Source organism: Lithobates pipiens, unplaced genomic scaffold, assembly GCF_037356315.1.
Source record: "Lithobates pipiens isolate NorthernLeopardFrog02 unplaced genomic scaffold, aLitPip1_a1.2 Scaffold_13, whole genome shotgun sequence".
NCBI classification, from domain to species: domain Eukaryota; kingdom Metazoa; phylum Chordata; class Amphibia; order Anura; family Ranidae; genus Lithobates; species Lithobates pipiens.
Window position 1 is genome coordinate 196,977,303 of NW_027507718.1, and position 21,995 is coordinate 196,999,297.

At 42.2% G+C, this 21,995-nt stretch overlaps 1 protein-coding gene across 1 annotated transcript in view; it reads left to right on the plus strand.

Moving 5' to 3' along the window:
• ANXA3 (annexin A3) overlaps positions 1 to 21,995 on the plus strand; it is a 125,711-nt gene that overhangs the window by 35,682 nt on the left and 68,034 nt on the right. Inside the window, exon 2 of the mRNA XM_077476090.1 lies at positions 1,984 to 2,015. Within this exon, the coding sequence (XP_077332216.1) occupies positions 2,001 to 2,015 (15 nt within the window). The 5' untranslated portion in view covers positions 1,984 to 2,000. The remainder of the gene's footprint in view (positions 1 to 1,983; positions 2,016 to 21,995) is intronic.

Genomic DNA, 21,995 nt, shown 5'->3' on the forward strand with positions numbered 1-21,995 from the left:
CCAGCCGGACCGGTTTGGGGGGGTGGGGGGAGTTCTGGGAGTACAGTTGGCCCAGGGCCTTTGGTCACGGGAAGAATCCCAACTGGCAATCAATGTGCTCGAGCTTCGGGCGATCAGGCTGTGCCTCTCCACATGGTCAATGAGGCTACAATGGCGTCCCATCAGGATCCAGTCAGACAACACCATGGCGGTGGCATACATCAACCATCAAGGAGTTCAGCTGCAGCACGGGAGGTCGCACATATCCTCCAGTTGGTAGAGCAACACGTGCCGGCCTTGTCGGCCATATATATCCCGGGCATAGAAAACTGGCAAAGCCTAAGCCATCGGATGCTGAACCCAGGGGAATGATCGTTGCATCTGGAGGTATTCCGGCACCTTTGCCTAAGGTGGGGTACACCATATGTGGACCTCCTGGCCTCTCGGCTCAATCGGAAGATGCAGAGGTTTGTATCCAAGAGACCCCGGGGCGGACGTGTCAGGCGTGTTGGTGCCTCCATGGGGGCATTATTGGCTGATTTATGCCGCTTATTCAGTTTCCAGGATCTTGCTGTTTTTGCAGCGAGGAGTGGATCAGAAACTTGCCTTAAGCACCATCAAGGGACCGATATCAGCCTTGGCTGTCTTTTTCCAACATCCCTTGGCGACTCACTCATTGGTGGGTACTTTTGTGCAGGGGGTTCGACCTCTACTACCTCTGTGGGATCTGAATCTGGTGCTATCGGCGCTCCAAAAACTGCTGTTTGAAAACATTAGGGAGATTCCCTTGTTGACTCTTTCTCAGAAAGTAGTCTTCCCAGTGGCTATTACATCTGTCAGGAGGGTTTCTGAGTTGGCGGCCATGTCATGCAAGTCTCCCTACCTGATCATCCACAAGGATAAGGCGGTGCTACATCCGCAGCCCTCTTTCCTTCCAAAGGTGGTTTCGGCATTCCATCTAAATGAGGACATCGTTTTTTTATTTTTTTATTATTAAAGTACATTTTTCCCCAAAAAATTGCATTTGAAAGACCGCTGCGCAAATACAGTGTGACATAAAAAAAATATTGCAACATCCAACATTTTATTCTCATGGGTGTCTTATTTATTATATATATATATATATATATATATATATATATATATATATATATATATATATATATATATATATATATATATATATATATATATATATATATATATATATATATATATATATTCTAAGTAATTTTCTAGCAAAAAATGATTTTATCTTTAGGCTAGGTTCACACTATAGCGATGCGGGAACGCCGCGAATCCGCTGCGTTTTCCCGCATCGCATGACTCCCGCCGGCAGTTCACACTGCCCTATGCGGACTGCTGGGAGTGTCAATGAAATCTTAATGACACCCCCAGATCCGTCCGCATATCGCAGTGCGATCTGCACACTCGCACAGGAATCGGATCGCATGGTGTGAACACCCATGTGATCCGATTCTGCTGCGGACCAAAAAAAGGGTCCCGTACGAGTTTGCTGCGGGAGCGATGCGAATTCAGCCATACTATCTGTATGGCTGAACTCGCATCGCTACAGAGATCCGATGTGATTTGCACTGCAGTGCGGTGCGAATCACATCCAGATCTCCCCCCCGCAGCAGTGTGAACCCAGCCTAAAACCAACAAATGTCAGAAAAAGGTGTAGCGTTTTAAGTGGTTTAACTTTTTTCACTTACACACAAAGTCTATTCCATTGACAAATTGTTACAATGTTTATACTGAAGTTCAACTGATAAATCATGTTTTGATTCTTGGCAGACTGCCCAGTTTTCTCTTCCTTTCTTTTGATGGCTGGGCTGTAGCTTCAGAAGAGCAGAGAGAATTCTTTGCATAGAAAGAATTGTGAAACACATTAGTCAAGATCGCGATAACAATTCTTGACTATTGTGAAGCTCTAGACTTGATTAATGTAAAGTTATTATTACAGCTCCTATATATATCCATTTTTTTTTTTTTTTTTAACAGGTTAATCTCAATTGGAAATGGCATCCGTGTGGGTATGTACAGTTTTATTCTTAATCTGGCCTCTTGATTGGTAAAGACCTGCATATAGTAACATCCTCATTTTATGCATCAGTGAACTATGTTATAAACACTCATTTTTGTGCCTTCCAGTCTTAAGATTTGCCACTAAAGAATGTCAGTTCTACCCTGAAATGTTCCCATAGTAGGTGTTGGGCAAGTGGTTATTGCACTATACTCATGAAAATGTAGATAAAACACAAGAATAATGTAAATCTACATGCAACTAAATTCATTTCTATAAAAAAATAACATTTCTGGAAAATTCTCAACCTGAAAGTTAATTACTGTAACGCTAAATGGCTTTTAAAGTAAACATGTGCTTTGCCAATGTGTTTAATGGCTGCCGCACTACCTGCACACAACCACCTTTCCTTTTTAAACCCCTGCTGCACCATGTGGCATCTGAAGACATGGCATATTGAGCATGTATCGCATAAGGTAATTATTCTCTTCCTGCCCCGTTCGCAAGCTTCAAATCTCAACATGACACAGATGCTAGGTTGCACCAGGAAATCGGGGTGTTAGCTGTCTGGCTATACAATATGTCAGGCGCGCGCGTGTGTGTGTGTGTGTGTGTGTCACAGAACTAGTAAACCTATGCCTGCATGAATTTTTAAGTCCACATTCGGGCACCAAACACAAATTACTCTGGGGCCTTCCCACACTGCAAGGGTTAAATGCTCATTAAAGTAGAACAAAAGGCAAAACTTTATTTTTGGATAGCGTAATAGAGGGGTAAAAACCTTGTCTGTTTATTTTTGGGCATCTATGCCCCATTGGGGAGGTTTGCCTTCACTTCCTGTCCCATATCCAAACAGGAAGTGAGAGAAAATGCCTGCAAATTAAGAGCATTCCTTGGGGACCCCCAGGTCACCAGAACAAGTCTCCCCATTGGAAGATTTCTCCTCCATTACATTTCCTGGGACAACCCAAAATTAGGGTTTCATTCCACTTTCAAAGATAAAGGTAAACAGAACAAATAAAGAGGGCAAATCTCCTTAATATGGGGTGGCGCGTGTGCGCAACGACATCAAAACAAACTGACTGGGGGTCTAGTCCATCTTCATTTTTTTTTTTGCAACCCCCCCCCCCCCCCCAAAAAAAAACTCCTTTCTAAGGCACTCAGTACAGCGGTCACCTCAAGTATAATGCAGGACCAATGATCCTCCATTGTCTATAAGAACACTGAGGGCCCTCCCACAATTTGAAGATTCAAGGAGAAGAGGAGTCCACCAAAAGCCACTTGCTCCAGCTCCCGCTTATTTACAGTACATCCAGAAAGTATTCACAACGCTGTACTTTTTCCACTTTTTTTTTTTATTCTACAAACAATATCCCATAATGACAACGTGAAAGAAGTTTGTTTTGAAACCTTTGCAAATTTATTTAAAAAAAATCCCATGTACTTAAGTATTGTTGAAGAACCTTTGGCACCAATTACAGCCTCAAGTCTTTTTGAGTATGAGGCTACAAGCTTGGCACACATATATTTTTGGACAGTTTCTCCTATTCTTCTTTGCAGGACCTCTCAAACTTCATCAGTTAGGATGGAGAACGTCGGTGCACAGCCATTTTTAGATCTCTCCAGAGATGTTCAATCGGGTTAAAGTCTGGGACCTGCTGGCAGAATTGTCCCATAGCCACTCCTTTGTAATCTGGGCTGTGTGCTTAGGGTAGTTGTCCTGTTGTAAGGTGGACATTTGCCCCAGTCTGAGGTCCAGAGCGCTCTGGAGTAGGTTTTCATCAACGGTGTCTCAGTGCATTGATGCTTTCATCTTTCTCTCGATCCTGATTGGTCTCCCAGTTCTTGCCACTGAAAAACATCCCCACAACATGATTCTACTTGGTGATGATGAGTGGTGCCTGGTTTCCTCCAGACATGATACTTGCCATTCAGGACAAAGAGTTCAATCTTTGTTTCACCAAACAAGAGAATTTTGTTTCTCATGTTCTCTGAGTCCTTCAGGTGCCTTTTGGCAAACTCCAGGCAGACTGTGCTCATTGGGACCTTCAATGCTGCAGACATTTTTCTGTACCCTTTCCCAAATCTGTGCATCAATACAATCCTGTCTCAGAGGTCTACAGACAATTCCCTTGACTTCATGGCTTGGTCTGTGCTCTGATATACGCTGTTAACTGTGGGACTTTTTATATAGACGGGTGTGTGTCTTTCCCAATCCTGTCCAATCAACTGAATTTACCACAATCAAGTTGTAGAAACATCTCAAGGATGATCAATGGAAATGGGATGCACCTAAGCTCAATTTTGAGTGCCATGGCAAAAGCTGTGAATACTTGCAGTGCCTTGAAAAAGTATTCATACCCCTTGAAATTTTCCACATTTTGTCATGTTACAACCAAAACAGTACATGTATTTTATTGGGCTTTTGTGTGATAGACCAACACAAAGAGAAAAAGATTTAAGAACAAATGCAAGAGAACTCTGAGCCAGTACACGTAGGAGATAAAGGAAATGGAACACCATTCAGCTCAGGACCTGGGGGGGAACAGAGAATCTTAATTTGAAGGTGGTTAATTTCACTGAGTTTCCACTCAACCAACATCGCATTCATTAATTAAAAGGGGACTCTTTCTCACCCAAGTCAGCTATGAATGAGTTTGAGGTCTACAAAGATGTTGGCTGTTTCCTACGCAAAGTAATCTTTAGATACTGGCATATTAACCGTCAGAACACTCAGACTGTCAATCAAAGTAATAAGGAGGAAGAGGAAGCATTACAAAATTTGGTCTCGCTACTTCAGGAAACTACTGCTTCTGATTCAGAATCCCCAACAACTACACACATACACGCCAGACCATCTAAACTGTCCATCAAATCTGTAAAGATGCCTCCACGCATAAATGGATTAGTTTGTTTTTGGATCAGGTACAAAAAGATCTTACTAAAATAAATTGGAACTGAAGGGGCCTAGACAACCTAACTAAAAAAGACAACAGCTCTAAAAACTCCAGGAAGCACTGAATTGCATTATCAAAGGTAGCAATAAGGGTGGTAATATTGTCATCCTATCAGAAAGTCAATATGAAAAGGAGGTCACGTGACAACTATTAGATACTTCTACTTACCACAAGCTGACATATCCCTTTTAACGATTGTAGAAACACTAAAGCTGTTCTTTGCATTTGAGGCAAACTCAATCATAAAGAAAGCATTAAACTACCTTTATGGTGCAGGAATTCAGTACACCTACATTTTACACCATCCCCATGCTCCACAAATCGATGACTAACCCCCTGGCAGGCCCATAGTATCCGCTATTAAGGGTCCTCTAGAAAGCTGGGTAAATACACGGATGCTTTGATAAAGGAACTGGTACAGGACTTGCTCGCCTTTGTCAGAGATACTAGAGATGTCCTTAATAGACTTGGGCATCTCCTTCCTCAGTGAGGCTATTCTCATGAGGATTGGCGTGGATCCGCTTTTACGCATCAAGCCCCCCACGAATGGGGACTATTGGGAGTGAAGTACTTTTTTTGGAAAAAGATTTCCACTCTTAGCTGCACAAAATGAGTTTATGTTGGAATTCATGATGAAACGCATGTATAAAAAGATATGTGGCGTTGACTCAAATAATAAAAATACAGATAATTAATGTGTAGAGAAAAGATATCACTTCCAAAACCATGCTAGAGCTGTGTGCTGGATAATTAAGTGCAAACCATACATAATAAATGGTAATAATCATTCATATTGCAGAAAGAAAAAAATAATAAAGTGCAGACATAAAGATAAAGTGCAAAAAAAATTCCAAAGTGCAATGCAGTCCAGTACAAAAGGAAGAAAAAATTCCAAAATGATAGTTCATAACGAAAAATGCATGTGCAAAAGCAGCCGAACAGAATTTTACTTTATTCAATTAGTATCATCATCCCTGGTGAGCTAATCATTTGCCCCAGCCTCTCACCTCATAGAAAGACCCCCTACAGGTCAAATCAAGCCTTGGTATGGATATACACTGGATCCTCAGCAATCGATAGACTCCCACCGATTATCCACAGCAATGCCGGTGTCGAGATGGATTTCAGGCTCATCGAATGCAGTATAGTCATGCAATAAACTGGGGGCTCCATAATGTAATAACTCAATCCAATTTATTATAAACAAAAGTAGTTACTTACAATTCAGAATCGTAGGTACAGCTATGTAAGGTACTTGCGGTCTTGGCCGCAACCGGAAGTGACGACACTTGTTCACTGGATAAAGACTCCCGCACAGAAGCGACTGAGCTGTATGGCAGATTTAGAGAAAAGGACTACTCGCACAAATCGATTAGAAGGGCTAAGTAAAGGGCCATTGGAACTGATAGGTACTTCTTGACACTACTTCCCGTACTAGGCAGGACGACGTACAACAACCCCCTAGAATCATTACCGAATATGGATCCCAATGAGGCCAGGTTAAAAGTATTCTTAACCATCATTGGCACATTCTTTCTAATGCGCCAATTTTGGGAGAATTTGTAGTAGCTCGTCCTCTTTTGACAGCACGTAGATTCCAAAATCTGGGTGATTTCCTGACCCACTCAGAATACAAAAGGTCGCCCAGTAGAAATTGGCTGATGGACCTACCCCCCCCCCCCCCCTTTTAAAAGTGTGTTTGTGTTTGGAAGATGTTGCATTTGCAGACACAAGGACAGAACGGACGTGTTCACTAGTTCAGATGGTAAGAAGCGATTCAAAATCGGGGACCTCATTAACTGCTCTACCACATGGGTGATATACATGATCACCTGCCCTTGTGGTAAAATGTACGTGGGTAAAACGGAGTTTAAAAACCAGGATCACTGAACACATCCAAAATACTACCAAAAAAGATGATGAAGGCCCTCTGGCGATGCATTTTATAAACTTCGATGGGGGTGACTCAAGTGGACAGCGAGTAAAGGGCATCTTTAAATTTAAATGACCCCTCGTGGGGTGACTCTCTAGAAAGAGAAAATGTGGATTTTTTAAATGCTTTACAGCCGCTAGGCCTAAACAATGAGTGCAACTTGTCAGTTTTTCTAGAACCTTATTCCCTCTGATTTGTTCCAAAATTCCCTGCCTGATGTCAACTCTATCCCTTCGGTCCACGCCCAACATAGAAGAAGACCGGGTGGAATTTGGCTCAGAACATATTTAATCTATAAATCTCATTGCACTTTTTTTTTTCTTTTTTTTTTTTTATCAAAGTGTTAATGAAATTTGTAGCCATAGTTGTTACAGTATTTCTGGTTTGGAATATCTAAAGAGCTCTTGGCCTATATTTTCTTGTCTTTTTAAACCTAGCTACGTTTATATGTTTGTGTCTGTATATTCTGGTGAGCACTGCACTTTGAAACTGGATATCCCCACAGTGATACATGGTCTTGTTGGTTAGTTGAAAGGAGTGAGCATGTTTGAATGAGACTCTGGGATACTATTTAGCATGCTATTTAAAAGACTTTAGTTCCTTGCTCACATGTGCTTTGAAGAAACTTGTCTACCTGAGTGAAACGCACTAGCATGACACCATCACACTAGCTGTAATCTACAGTTTGAAAGCAACAAACTTTTCCCCTCTCAGACATCCACAGAGTTTGGCTGGACCATTGGGATGCGGAAGCTCCTCCCAGACTGAAGCAGAGACTGCAGTCTGATTTTCGTCATTCCAAGCAGACTTGCTGATAGGTTTACATGCCGATTCTAATCTCACAACGATGGACACATCCTCCTCTCTCCCACTACTACCAGACAGCATATCGTCCTAAAAGAAACAGTTTATCGGTTAACTGGACCCCAGGAGAGTGTCGAGCTTTCATCCGTGAACACTGTCAGCGGGCGGGGTAAGTGAAGGAAACTCCCTCCCCTACATTGCACCTCTCCTATCCATTTTAGATTCACTGCTGTTCAGCTGGCCTTGATGAGATAACATTTGAGCTGGGAGTGGAAGTATCTTTCGGGAGAACTCTGTGTGATTAACATACATGAAGTGAAGCTTATTTTCGATCTCTGGACTGTACTCCCGTCAGCTCACTATCAGTTTATCAAGATGGATCCACAGTGAAACCACCACAGTATTGTCATGTTAAATCTGATTCGCTCCCAGTCCCTGAATTCTTTTGCAAGCCCCCTCTCTGGTTATCCATCCTAATCCATCCAGGACGGTATGTAAAATCACTCTCTATGCACAGTATTAGTGTCACCAGCTGAAGTTTGCTGTAAAGCCTAAAGACATTCTCAGTGATTGTCAATTAGCATTTTTCTTCTATATATACAAGGAAAATTTCTTGTTGGGGGTTCTCTTCCTTACCAGCTGGTAAATGGTTTGTATGAGGGTTGAATGAATGTTATGGCCATCTGTGTCTTGATAACGTTATCAGTTTTTACATTTATATGTTGGAGGTATTTTTCTTCCTGTTTTTAATTATACCTTGGTGGAATTGTTTTCAATAAAGATTACTATTTATTACTCTTTGATATTTCCAGTTTGTTTCTCTTTGAAGAATCCTATCTGGGCCTTTGGTCCTCTCTCTTCCCCCTTTTATTCTAATATGCTTATTTCATTCAAAGGAAAACACCTAATCATTAAATTGTATGTATTTATGTGAATGTTTGTTTTTTATTTGTGGGCTGTAGAAGTGTTCATTTCTATTATTCTCAAACTCACACTCTTCCCCGCCCAGACAACCTTACTAGGTTGAGACACCTGAACAATGTTTTTTTTGCAAAGTGGCACATAATTGTCAAGTGGAACGGAAATGATAAATGGTTTTCAATTTTTTTTTATAAATGTGTGAAAAGTGTGGCATACGTTTTTTTTATTACCCCCCCCCCCCCCCCCCCACTCCATACTTTGTATAACTTTTGTTGCAATAGCAGCTGCAAGTCTTTTGGGGATGTCTCTACCAGCTTTGCACATCTAGAGAGTGACATTTTTGCCCATTCTTCTTTGCAAAAAAGCTCAAGCTCTGTTAGATTGGATGGAGAGCATATGTGAACAGCAATTTTTAAGTCTTGCCACAGATTCTCAATTGGATTTAGGTCTGGACTTTGGGCCATTCTAACACATGAATATCCTTTTGAGCTGAACCATTCCATTGTAGCTTTGGATGTATGTTTAGGGTCGTTTTCCTGCTGGAAAGTGAACCTCCACCCCAGTCTCAAGTCTTTTGCAGACACTAACAGGTTTTCTTCTAAGGTTGCCCTGTATTTAGCTCCAGCCATCTTCCCATCAACTCAGCTTCCCTGTCCCTGCTGAAGAGAAGCATCCCCACAACATGATGCGGTCACCACCATGTTTCAAAGTGGGGATGGTGTGTTCAGGGTGATGTGCAGTGTTAGTTTTCTGCCACACATAGCGTTTTGCTTTTAGGCCAAAAAGTTCAGTGTTTGGTCTCATCTGGCCAGAACACCTTCTTCCACATGTTCGCTGCGTCCCCCACACGGCTTCTCACAAACTGAAAACGAGACTTCTTATGGCTTTCTTTGAACAATGGCTTTCTTCTTGCCATTCTTCCGTGTAGGCGAGTTTTGTGGAGTGCTTGACTAATAGTGGTCCTATGGACAGATTCTCCCACCTGAGCTGTGGATCTCTGCGTTGCTTCAGCGTTACCATGGGCCTCTTGGCTGCTTCTCTGCTTAATGCTCTCCTTGCCCGGCCTGTCCATTTAAGTAGACGGCCATGTCTTGGTAGATGGATTGAACAGTGCTCTGTGAGATGTTCAAAGCTTGGGATATTTTTTATAACCTAACCCTGCTTTAAATTTCTCCACAACTTTATCCCTGATCTGTCTGGTATGTCCCTTGGCCTTTGTGGTGCTGTTTGTTCACCAAGGTTCTCTAACAATCCTCTGAGGGCTTCAAAGAACAGCTGTATTTATACTGAGATTAAATCACACACAAGTGGACTCTATCTGATTGTAAAGGGGGCCTCAATGTTGCTTTAAATCCTTCCCTAGACACATCTAACGGCTCATCCTTTCTGACGTACAGAGCCCTTTGCGTGATTAAAGCTCAAATAAGCGATCTATCCTTACACGACACATGGCGCACATTACACCCAAACGTAAAAGACTTCGCTTTCTTCTCCCCCTCCTCACAATAAATATTCTAGAATTGATCACTTCTTCATCTTCCAGAATGACCTGACTTTCCTTACTGACACCACAATTGATGCCATGCTGCTACACAACCCCATTACCATGACTTTGATGATCCCGATGACACACTAGATCAAATATCTGGCGCCTAGACAACTCACTCTTGATGGACATGGATATCAAATCTAAATTACACAAGCACCTCTCCCACTATTTTGCAGAAAACACTTCAGCTAACTCCTCCCCTGCTACAATTTGGGCCGGACATAAATGCGTAATAAGGGGTGAACTCATCTCTTTAGCAGCCAAATGAAACAAAATCAGAAAAGCACATATCAAAGAATTAATAACATGCATTCGCTCGCTTGAACAAGCACAAAAAATGTCACTGGCCGCTACCTTACTCAACAAATTACTACAAGCTAGGGAAAGAGCTCCTAGAAGAATTACACAACTGACTGGCACATCCATAGAAGCAGCAAAGACTGGACTCAACTTGAAAACTGGTTATACAAGTAAAAGGCGCAAAAACTAAAACTGTATGTATCCTATACGCATTTGGTTAATGTGCTGGATACGCATAGTATTACATGCACAAAAAAAGAAGGAAAGTTATCAAGTCCACAATCTCTACAATTGTTTTGTTTTTTGTTGCAGTAACCATCATAATACTGTAACAAAGCATATACCGTACTTTACCTACTAAGAAAGCAGCAAAGCATCATATATACTGTACAGTACCTACTAACAAAGCAGCATACCGGTATATACTGTACCTACTAACAAAGCATCATATTACCATTTACTGTGTGTACCTGGCGCTACTGTACCGGAATTACAAAGCATATACTGTATTCCTGGTGCTACTGTACATTATATTACAAAGCATTATATACTATGAGTATCTGGCTCTACTGTACATACGGTAACAAAGCATCATATACTGTGTATACCGGTAGCCAACATTCTGTACTGCACATCCAACTCCAGATATCCCCTTCATATAATACCGGTATGATGTATGGTGCTTTGGAGGAGAGGAGTCATTGTTGCTACCTACGTTACCAATTGTGGGATCTATGGGACTTGTAGTTCACCAGTTTCCCTTTTGAGTCCATAAAAGTGATAGCGTAATACCTGACAGATTTTAGATTTCTTGTAGTGGGAAATGGCTGATAGACAGGGCCCCAGCATGGCTCCAGTAAGGAGAAGGAAATATGAAGCCAGTTTCAAGCTCAAAGTTGTAAACTTTGCCAAGGAACATAATAACTGCGCTGCTGCAAGAAAATATGGAGTACCGGAAAAGATGGTCCGAGAATGGAAAGCAAAGGAAGATGCATTAAAAAGTATTCCAAGGGCTAAGTTTGCATTAAGAAGAGGCACCCCACATTGGCCAGAACTCGATAAGCATGTAGCAGACATGGTGCATGAGCATCGTCACAATGGTTTTGTAGGGACACGAAACAGCATACGGATCTTTGCAGTTCAGTGGGCCAAATCTAACCCAGATCACAGCAAAGGATTTAAGGCCACTATATCCTGGTGTTCTAGGTTCTTGAAAAGGCATGATCTGGTACTGAGACAAAAGACCAAAATTGCACAAAAATTACCTGCAGATCTCGATAGCTAAGTAAGTTCCATCGATATGTAATAGAACAGCGCAAGAAACAAGAAACATGGCAGATCAGAAATATGGATGAAACGCCTATGAATTTTGATATGGTTGGAAAAAACAGTCAATTCAAAAGGTGCCAAAACTGTGTTAATTAAAACGGGACATGAGAAGTCCAGTTTTCCAGTGGAACTAGCATGTACAGCTGATAGTACCAAACTAAGACCCATGATTATTTTCAAAAGAAAAACGATGCCGAAAACCAAGTTCCCCGTTGGAGTTTTTGTACATGTGAATGAAAAGGGCTGGATGGATGAAGAAGGGGTAAAGCTATGGCTTGAAAATGTATGGAGTAGACGACCAGGTGTACTTTGTCAAGAACGTAGCCTACTGGTGTGGGATATGTTCAGGGCTCATTTAACTCCTAGCACAAAGGAAAGGCTGAAAAGAATAAATACAGATGGTTATTCCAGGAGGATTGACATCGTTGGTACAGCCACTGGATGTGTGCCTGAACAAGCCATTTTTAAGGCCGCATTTGAGAACAGTGGAATGAGTGAATGGTTAGCTGGGAAAAGTCATTCACAAAAGGAGGAAACATGCATGCTCCACAGTTAGATGTTTTGTGCAACTTTGTCATAAAAGCCTGGAATGATATTGATGCAGAAAAAGTAATCAAGTCTTTCAAGAAATGTGGCATATCAAATTCATTGGATGGTATGGAGGACGATGGCTTGTGGCAAGATGAAGGGGAAGCCGAAGCTGAAGCCACACCATCTGATGTGGCATTGGATCCATATGATGGTTGTCTTACAAATGTACCACAAGATGTCATTGATGAACTTATGTCAGAGGATGAACATGAACATGAAGAGGATTTTGAAGGATTTTAAGTACCAGAAAGTCAACCATTTTCATAAATTTTATTTTTTTAAATGGTGTTGCCTCGGAAGAGGGTAGTCTTATACGGCAAGTATAGCCCAAAACCTAAGTTTTCACTGGAAAAATAGGGGGTCGTCTTATACGCCCATTCGTCTTATACGCCGGCAAATACGGTATCTCATTACCCTCTGCCATGGGGGTCTTTCCTCTGAGAAACAAGTTTAATAAAGTTTCATATGAGGTTACTGTTGCTGCCTCCACCACGACTGCCGCATTATTTACTTGAGGGAACATTCGCCAGTGGATGAATACCATTTGGGATGCTAAGTAATATAGGTGTAGGTCAGGTATTTCTAGTCCCCCCTCTTTGGATTGGCAGTTGTAAGACCTCCAAAGAGACTCTAGCTGCCCCATTGCCCCACGGTCAAGCTTTCAGCACCCCTGTCTCATTACCCTATGAATCTGAAAGGTGTCAGAAATAAGTTAATTTACTCTAAGCCCTTGTACACACGGTCGGAGATTCCGACGGAATGTGTCCTATCGGACCGGTTTGTCGGATAATCCGACTGTGTGTGGTATGCATCGGACTGTTTCCGTCGGACCCAATTTTCCAACTTGTTGGAAATATTTTCCGACAAACTGGTCCGATAGGACATACTCCGTTCATGTGTAGAGAATTTTGATCGGACAAAGTGCCACGCATACTCAGATCAAATTCCTACATCAAAGCTATTGGCTACTAGCCTGAACGTAGTCCCATCGTAACGAAATTACGTCATCACGTTCTGAATGATCGGATTTTTCGCCAACTTTGTCCGACCGTGTGTATGCAACAGTTTCGGACAAAATCCGACAGACAAAATCCGACGGATTTGGTTGTCGAAATCTCTAGCTCTGGGTCTTGCCCAAAAGGTAAATTTTGGTCCAAAACCCATTTTGCTTAGGATTCCACGGTATCGAACGCCTTTGTGGTGTCCAAAGATGCAATTACCTGTTTGCCCCTATTCTCATGTGGAATCTGCAGGTTAATGTATAGCCAGCATAGATTTATATGGGTAGCTCTACCGGGTATGAATCCTGTCTGATCTGAATTAATTGATTTAAGGATCACCCACTTTAACCTACCGACCAAAATTTTGGCCAGGATTTTGATCTCAGAGTTAGAGAGATCAGTCTATATGACTCGCATTCCTGTGGATCCTTCCCAGGCTTGGGGATTACTACAATTAAGGCCTCCCTCATTGAGTCTGGTAATAAATATGTCCTCTTTCCCTGCTGCTATAAAAACTTTTTGGAGAGTTGGTGCTAGCTTCTCTTTATGTAGTTGGTACCACTCCGCTGGGAGTTCATCTAGGCCAGGTGATTTACCAGGTTTGAAGGAGGAAATTGTGCCGTTTATTTCTTCGATCTATATTGGTATTTCCAAAATTTCCCTATCTTCCTGAGCTAGAGAAGGGAAGGTTAAGTCCTGCATATAGAGTGCTAGGTCCTGGTCAGTATTCTGAGTCTGGTACAGGGTTTCGTAGAAATTCAGAAATGTGTTTAGAATCTCCTGAGATTCCCCCACCACCTCTCCATTCGTTTAAGTTTCATTACCGAGATCGGGGTATTAAGTGGTTTCGCTAAGAAGGAGAGAAGGCGACCGCTCTTATCTCCAAATTCAAAGAACCTATCCTGGCATAATTGCTTTTTGGCCATGCGTTCAGTCAGGAGTAAACTGTACTGTCTGTGGGCAACTTTACTGCATATTCTATGCACCGTCATACTCGCAGCACTCCTCTCTTGCACGCGCTGCCCTCAACACTCCACTCCTGCACAGATTAGCCCCTTTTATTACCACCTGCACCCTACTTCTGCACACAATTCTCCCAATACCCCCCTTGCACATGCTGCCTGTTGTCACACTCCACACTCTTTTCCTGCACATTTTGGCTCTTGTCATACCCTGCACACTCCTCTCTTGTGTACATTGCCCACTGTCCCACCCCCTTCACTTTTCTCCCACAGCTATGTCCAGCTGTCATGCCTTACACACTCTTTTCCCACATATACTGCCCACTGTCATTGCCTTCACATTCCTTTTCAGTACATGCTGTCTGCTGTCCTTTGCATTCCCTTCCTGCATATAGTGCACGTTTAAGGCACTTCTTTAGCATTGTTTGTATAGCCCCAGTTTTTCCTGGTTTGGAACAGGCGCACATTTTTACCATGTTAAAGCTAAAATTCTAGTGATTTGTTTTTATGTAATTTTTAAATGTGGTACAGCTGCAGATGCAGCTTGATTTTGTAAGTTTACTGGTAGTGTAATGTATGCTATAAATGACCTTGAGATCCACATGAAATGTTTGTGTGTAATAAAGAAGCCACATTCCTGGCTGTACATCTCTTCCTATGCGTATTTTGGCTCTTACCTTCATAGTGTGGTTTATAAGGCAGATCTGAATTATTTTATCAATAACGTTGTTGCTATTAAAGTGACAACCATGGAGAGTTAAATAGTTGTAAAATGTTAGGCTTTTTATGGTATGAATGTGCAGCTGTACATATATTGCAGTAGAGCTAGATTTTCCAGTTTCTAGCAGCCAACGTTCATAATAATCATGTTACTATTCAAATACACAGTCCCTGTACTTCCAATACTCTACAGGGCTATTTAAAAAGTGATCCAAAGCAACCGCTCTACACCGATAAAAAGGAATTTATGAATAATTATGCACTCGGTGATAGAGGGTAATGCTGCACACTGTTCCCTAAAACCAAAATAATAGTGCGCAAAATCTCTGACCATAAATAATCATATGAAAGCATACAATAAAGTGATGCAAACAATATCAGCATCAATAAATAAAACCACCAATAAGGTGGAAAAATACATATTCAATATATACCAAACAATGATATAATAGAAATTAAAGTCCACTCCCCAAAGGGATATACAGGGCTCCATTAGGGGGCCATTATAAAAAAAAAAAAAAAAAAAAAAGTGAATTAAAAAAAAAAAAGTCCACTCCCAAAATGTTTCAGGGCTCCACTTGGGGGCCAGTGTAAATCTTGTGTGAAAATGAAATGTCAGGGATTCACATGTTTTAGTCCTAAGCACCTCGGGCATAGCTATATGAATCCCCTTTACAGATAACCAGGATCTCCAGATTATTAGTGATCACTAGAGCAGGATACACCAAATACAAAGTACACCAGAGTATGGTAACAACCTCCACGCTTACCAAGTCCTCCGCTGGCTGGCCCCCCCATATGTATTTTGTCTATGCAAGAGATATTCTCAGGGGACCTTTCTTTGTGATAAATAAGGCATATCTCTGCATTGGTTCTAACTTTCCTTAACGCTATCAAAACTAAGAATAGAAGTTTGTGGTACCAGTTGTACTAGGCTAATTATAGTATTAGGTCCTTGCACTCGCTTGATAGAATACATATTTTCCTTTACAAAAACAATAGATCGCCTATAATGTGGATAGTTGCTGTTGCCACAAAACATGGCTAATGATGTTACAAAGTCTGTGAGCTGTAAATAAGCCAGTATTCTGGCCTAAACTCTGGAGAACAGGACAATAGCTCGTTGCAGTGCACAATGTAATGAGCTGGGGGGGAAAGCCTGGAATGTGACTGAATGGAAAATCTTTTGTGAAAACGATTATCAGAACTTCCCGATACAGAGGATGTACACATGCTATGTGGCAGCCTACGGGAAATCATTTATTTGAGTAAAGAATTTGTTGAGACCATGTAGGAGAAAATATGTGGCTATTTGAAGAACTGTGTTTATCATGCTCCACTGCTTTGTGGTAAGGCTGCTTTTTATTGTGGCAGTAATTGTCACTGGCACAAACATTTGTGATGGGTGGATACTAAGCCAATATGATCTCAAGTGACTCAGACATTAAAAGAGAATCCTAGATAAAACCATGCTGCTTACAAGCATTAGAAAAAGTGCTTAACCACTGCAATACAGGGCACTTTCACCCCCTTCCTTCCCAGCCCAATTTTCAGCTTTCAGCGCTCTAGCGCTTTCAGTGACAATTGCGCGGTCATGCTACACTGTACCCAAATGAAATTGTTATCATTTTGTTCGCACAAATAGAGCTTTATTTTGGTGTTATTTATTCACGACTCCGTTTTTTTTTTTTTTTTGCGATATAAGCGCAAAAAAAGCGGAAATTTGGAAAAAAAACAATATTTTCTTTTTTCTATTTGAAAAGAAATCCAATAAAATCAAATTTTGTCATAAATTTAAGCCAAAATGTATTCTGCTACATGTTTTTGGTAAAAAAAATTCCGTTAAGTGTATAATAATTGGTTTGTGTGATCACGGACATATGTACGCAAATGATCATGTACATATGTGTGCAGGTGATCACGTACATATGTGTGCAGATAATCATTGGGACATGTGATTTTAGTGGGACATATGTGGGGGACATGTTTTTATTATTAGGGACATGTGTTTTTATTATTTGGGGACATGTATGTTTTGGGGACATGTGTGTTTTGGGGACATATGTGGGGACTGTGTTTGTACTGTGTGGTGTGTTGTGTGTTTACACTACACTGATGATCAGTGAGTAAAAAGCTGTAAAAAGCAGCCCATACTCACTGATCATCAGCCGGCTGCAGCGTTCTGCTCTCCTCTCCTCAGCGGTGACTTCCGTGTGAGGAGAGGAGAGCCGATTGCCTAGCAACCGGCTGTTTACATCACATGACGGCCGTGATTGGACACGGCCGTCGTGTGATCAGGAGGGCCAATCACAGAGCCCTCCTGCCGATCTGAGATGTGCCGTGTCCGGGTGACACGAGCACATCGGGATCGCGCCGCTGCGCGGGCACGCGCGCGCGCGATCCCGCTACTCCTGAAGGACATTCCTGAACGTCCTATCAGGAGTAGACGGCTCCCACCCGGCCGTATATATGCATTGGCCGGGTGGGAAGTGGTTAAAGAACCATATGTTAAAGTGTATGCTAAGCCAATATTATAATTTTTTTTCTAGTTTTGGGTCACATGGAGCAGGATTAGAACTACTGCCATGTTTTTTCCTTTTTTTTTTTTTCAGGGCTCTGGTGGAGAGATTTACCCTAATTTTCTGTCCTGACAACAATATTTAGGCTCGGTTCACACCCATGCAGTTTGCTTTTGATCGTTTCCACAGTGCTCTTTGCTGTGCACTTTGCACACGCTATTTTACAGCAATTTGCATTTTTTGCTTTTTTTTTGTATTTTTTTTTTTTTCTTTCAATTTGTTGTTGGACAGATTAAAAAAAACACAAAACTCCAATGATGCAATGACTGAAAAAAGCACAGATGGCAATGTGCCCCATAGGAAGCCATGTTGAATGAACCGCAGTGCTTTCTACAAAAAGCACCAAAAAACGTATACCGAACCTTACAAGACAAGAAGTAAGGAAATTTTTTAGTAGGGAAACATACGGGTTCTGATGGGGTTTTAGCCTTCCTATACTCAACAAAAAACATACTCTCTATGGTTTTGTTGACGTTATCATCTTTTCTTGGCTCGTAAAACATTGTTAGAAGTAGAGGAAGTGGGGGGGGATTTTTCTAACATGGCAGAAAAACCTGATCATGGTTCAAACTCTTCCGCGGTATATCCAAATGCAGAAAACCTATTTCAGTTGGATACAATACTGTGAACAAGTATTTGTCTCCTTCCTGCATTTTAAAAACCTTTTCTTTTTTTTGCATATTTGCCACACTTAGGTTTCCGATCAAACACGTTTTTAATATGCAAATACAAAATTCTGTTTTCATTTATTAAGGGAAAAAAGCTGTCCAAACCTGTTTGGCCCTATGTGAAGAAGTATTTGCCCTCTAAACCTAATAATTAGTTGTGCTACCCTTCACATCAACTCCAATCAAGTGCTTGCGATAACTGGCAATGGGTTTTTCACTTCTTTTTTTTATTTTTTTTATTTTTTTTCGCATTGCTATGGATCAATTTTGGCCTAGTCTTCTTTGCAGAATTGATTTATTTCAGCCACATTGGAGGGCTTTCAAGCATGGACAGCCTTTTTAAGGTCATGCCACAGCATCTTAATAGAATTTTAAATCCGGACTTTGAGGTCAAACTAATGGCTGGACAGTCTCCTTCAGAATTTTCTGGTAGAGCATTCATGGTTCCATCAATTATATATTTCACGGGACACAGAGCCATAGTAATAACTGTATGGGTTATATGGCATGTTCAGGTGATGGACACTGGCACACCCTAAACAGGAAGTTTAATTCCCCATATAACCCCTTACCGGGAGTACCTCCATTTTTTCGCCAGTGTCTTAGGTGTTGGTCACAAGTAAAGATGTGCTGTGCTGTGCTGAGCTCCGCTGGAATATTCCTTGCTGGGGCAAGCCATGCAACCGGATCCAAAGAAACAAGGTTTTGCCTGTAACGTTTCTCTTTTTAGAGAGCTGGACCCGAATCCAGTATTTGTTTTTTTTCAGTCATATTCCTGGCGGGGTGCTTTTTACAGGCCCAGGGCTGTGGATCCCCTGATTTTTAACGGAGCCCACCACGAGTGGTAAAGATTGGGTCTGTTACCACAGAACCCTGCAGCTGGTTAAGGTAAGGGAGATTCCTAAGGAATTGTTCTAATTCTTGTGGGTTTTCACCTTTTAAGTAAATGTTGTCATGCCTATAGTGACCACCGGGGGCTGTCAAGAGCACGTACTTGTTCCATGCTCGTCAGTCTCTGTGTACAAGCTGCATGCTTCCTCTGGCCCAAGCTCCAGGTAAAGTTGTGGGAAAGGGTTTTTTTTTTCACCTTGGAATGTTCCCCCACCTGGACAGCTTTACTCCAGGCAGAGGGAGCATGGCATCAGACGGCGGTATGCACCGGCAGCTCTCCTCCATGCGGTCTGGTCAGGATCGGGACACGCTCGTGCGGGAAAATTATCTAATTTAAAATGGGGGGGGGCTTAGTGGTGTTGACGTGCTTCAGCGTCAACGCGGGATGTATAGCTATAAAATGCACCTTTTTTTTTCAGGTGCATACAGCTAAAGGAGGAAAACAGCGGATGGGTGGCATGTGGCATGTGAGTGGATGACACAGGCATATTTACTTAAGCATCAGGCTGAGCTTAATACCAGTGGCAGTTGCTGGACTATTGCTCAGCAGTGGGTGCATTTTTTTTTTCGGTAGTACCTCTGCGTTTGTGCTCAGCACTATGACCAGAGGAGGTGGTTCAAATACCACAAAAACCAAGGACACAAAGGGGTTGCCCTCAGGTCCTAAGGACCCTCCCCCTGTAACACCGCCCTGATCTAAGGAGGTTGGGCAGAGTGAGCCTTCGGGGTCATCGGGGGCTGCAATTGCTTCCAACACTTCAGCCCCTGGCTATATAATGGAGCAGGCTTTCTCCTCAGCTATGAGTGGTTTAGAGGAAAGATTAGTGGCTTTAATCACATCTTCACAGAGTGGAAGAAAACGAAACGCATTAGGCCCCCTTCTACCACCCAGGATCCTCACACGGAGGAACTGTGGGGGGAGATGAATTCCCCCACAGGGGACTGTGAACAGGCTGATGATTCCTCTTCCTATGAATCAAGTGGGGAAGGACTTTCTGATTCCCATGCTGAGAAATTGTTGGTGCACTCTTACTGAAATGGTCTGCTCCACATTTAAGCTACCCTTAACTGAGTCGGTTGAAGAGCCCACTTCCTTTTTGGGTTCACTAAAGCCTCTGCAAGCCTTGCGTGCCTTTCCTGTCCATTCATTACTTGAAAAGCTTATGTATTCTGAGTGGGATCAGCCAGATAAGCATTTTTTCCCTCCTAAAAAGTTTTCAACTCTTTATCCTATGGAGGAAAAATTTACTAAAAAAAGAGTTCCTTTTTAAAAAAACTTTTTCTCCTTGGCAGGGCCAGTGGTTCAATTGGGGTATGTCAGTCCTTGAGAGACCATTTATAAACTGGTACTCAAGGTGTTCCCTGAACAACAAGCCCAGGAATTAGCTGAGCTGCCTGCGACTTTGTGTTTTGCAATTGACGCAATGAGAAATTCTATTCTTCAAACCTCTCGCCTTATGCTTGTGTTGTTACATATGCGTAGAATCTTATGGTTAAAAAGTCGGTCAGCCGAAGCGCTATGCAAAAAGCTTGTGGCTGGTTTTCCTTTCCACTGTGAAAAGTTGTTTGGGGAGGATTTGGACAAATGTATCCAAAAAATATATCAAGTGGGAAAATTACCCTTTTGCCTGTTAAGAAAAATGAAACCTCCTTCATTTAAACAGGCTCTTTATACAGTGCCAGGGGCATCAGCCTTCAGGCAGTTGCGACTGCCTCCACAGTCAGGTTCAAGAGTTAAACCTCAGGGTCAACCCCAGGGACAAAAGAAGTCCTGGGGGAGGAAACCCGTAAGACAGAACGCTAAAGCCTCTTTATGTAGGGGCACTCCCGCTCGCTCAAGTGGGGGGAAGACTTCTGCAGTTATCAAAGGTTTGGCAGGAGGAATTTCGGGACAGATGGGTTGTCTTCACAATAGCTCTAGGTTACAAACTAGAGTTCAGAGAATTCCCGTCTCCTCGTTTCCTCAGGTCAAATGTCCCCAAAGATCCAGAGAAAAAAGTCTCTCTTTCTATCGTTAGACCGACTTTTGTTGCAAAAAGTGGTCATGGTGGTCCCCGTGGAAGAGCAGGGGTTGGGGTTTTATTCAAACCTTTTCACAGTAACAAAACCAAATGGGGATGTTAGACCCATTCTAGATCTCAAAGATCTAAACCAATTCCTGAAGATTCGCTCTTTTCGCATAGAATCAATCCGATCAGTAGTCTCCATCCTACAAGGGGGAGAGCTACTGGCATCAATCGACATCAAGGATGCATACCTGCATGTCCCTATTTCCCCAGCTCACCAGAAGTATCTGCGTTTCGAAATAGAAAAACTTCATCTTCAGTTTGTAGCCTTGCCTTTCAGTCTAGCTACTGCATCTCGGGTGTTTACAAAACTTCTGGCCCTGGTCAGATTAAAAACTCAAGGTATAACAATAATAGCATATCTGGACGACCTGCTCTTGATAGACCGGTCGGTAGTCCGCTTGGACCAAAGGGTGGTCCTCACAGTCAACTACCTGGAATACCTAGGTTTGGTCCTCAACCTAGGGAAATCTTCTTCAAAACCAGTAAGAAGATTAGAGTACTTGGGTCTGGTCATAGATACAGCCCAGAAGGTGTTTTTACCCCAGGCAAAGATTAGCGCCATAAAGGAGCTGGTTCAGGGGGTCAGGGCAAAGAAGGGTTACTCCATTCGACTTTGTATGAGGTTGTTGGGAAAGATGGTGGCCTCATTTGAAGCAGTTCCCCATGCTCAGTTCCATTAGAGACTGCTTGTCAGAAACCATGAAACAGACTGAGAC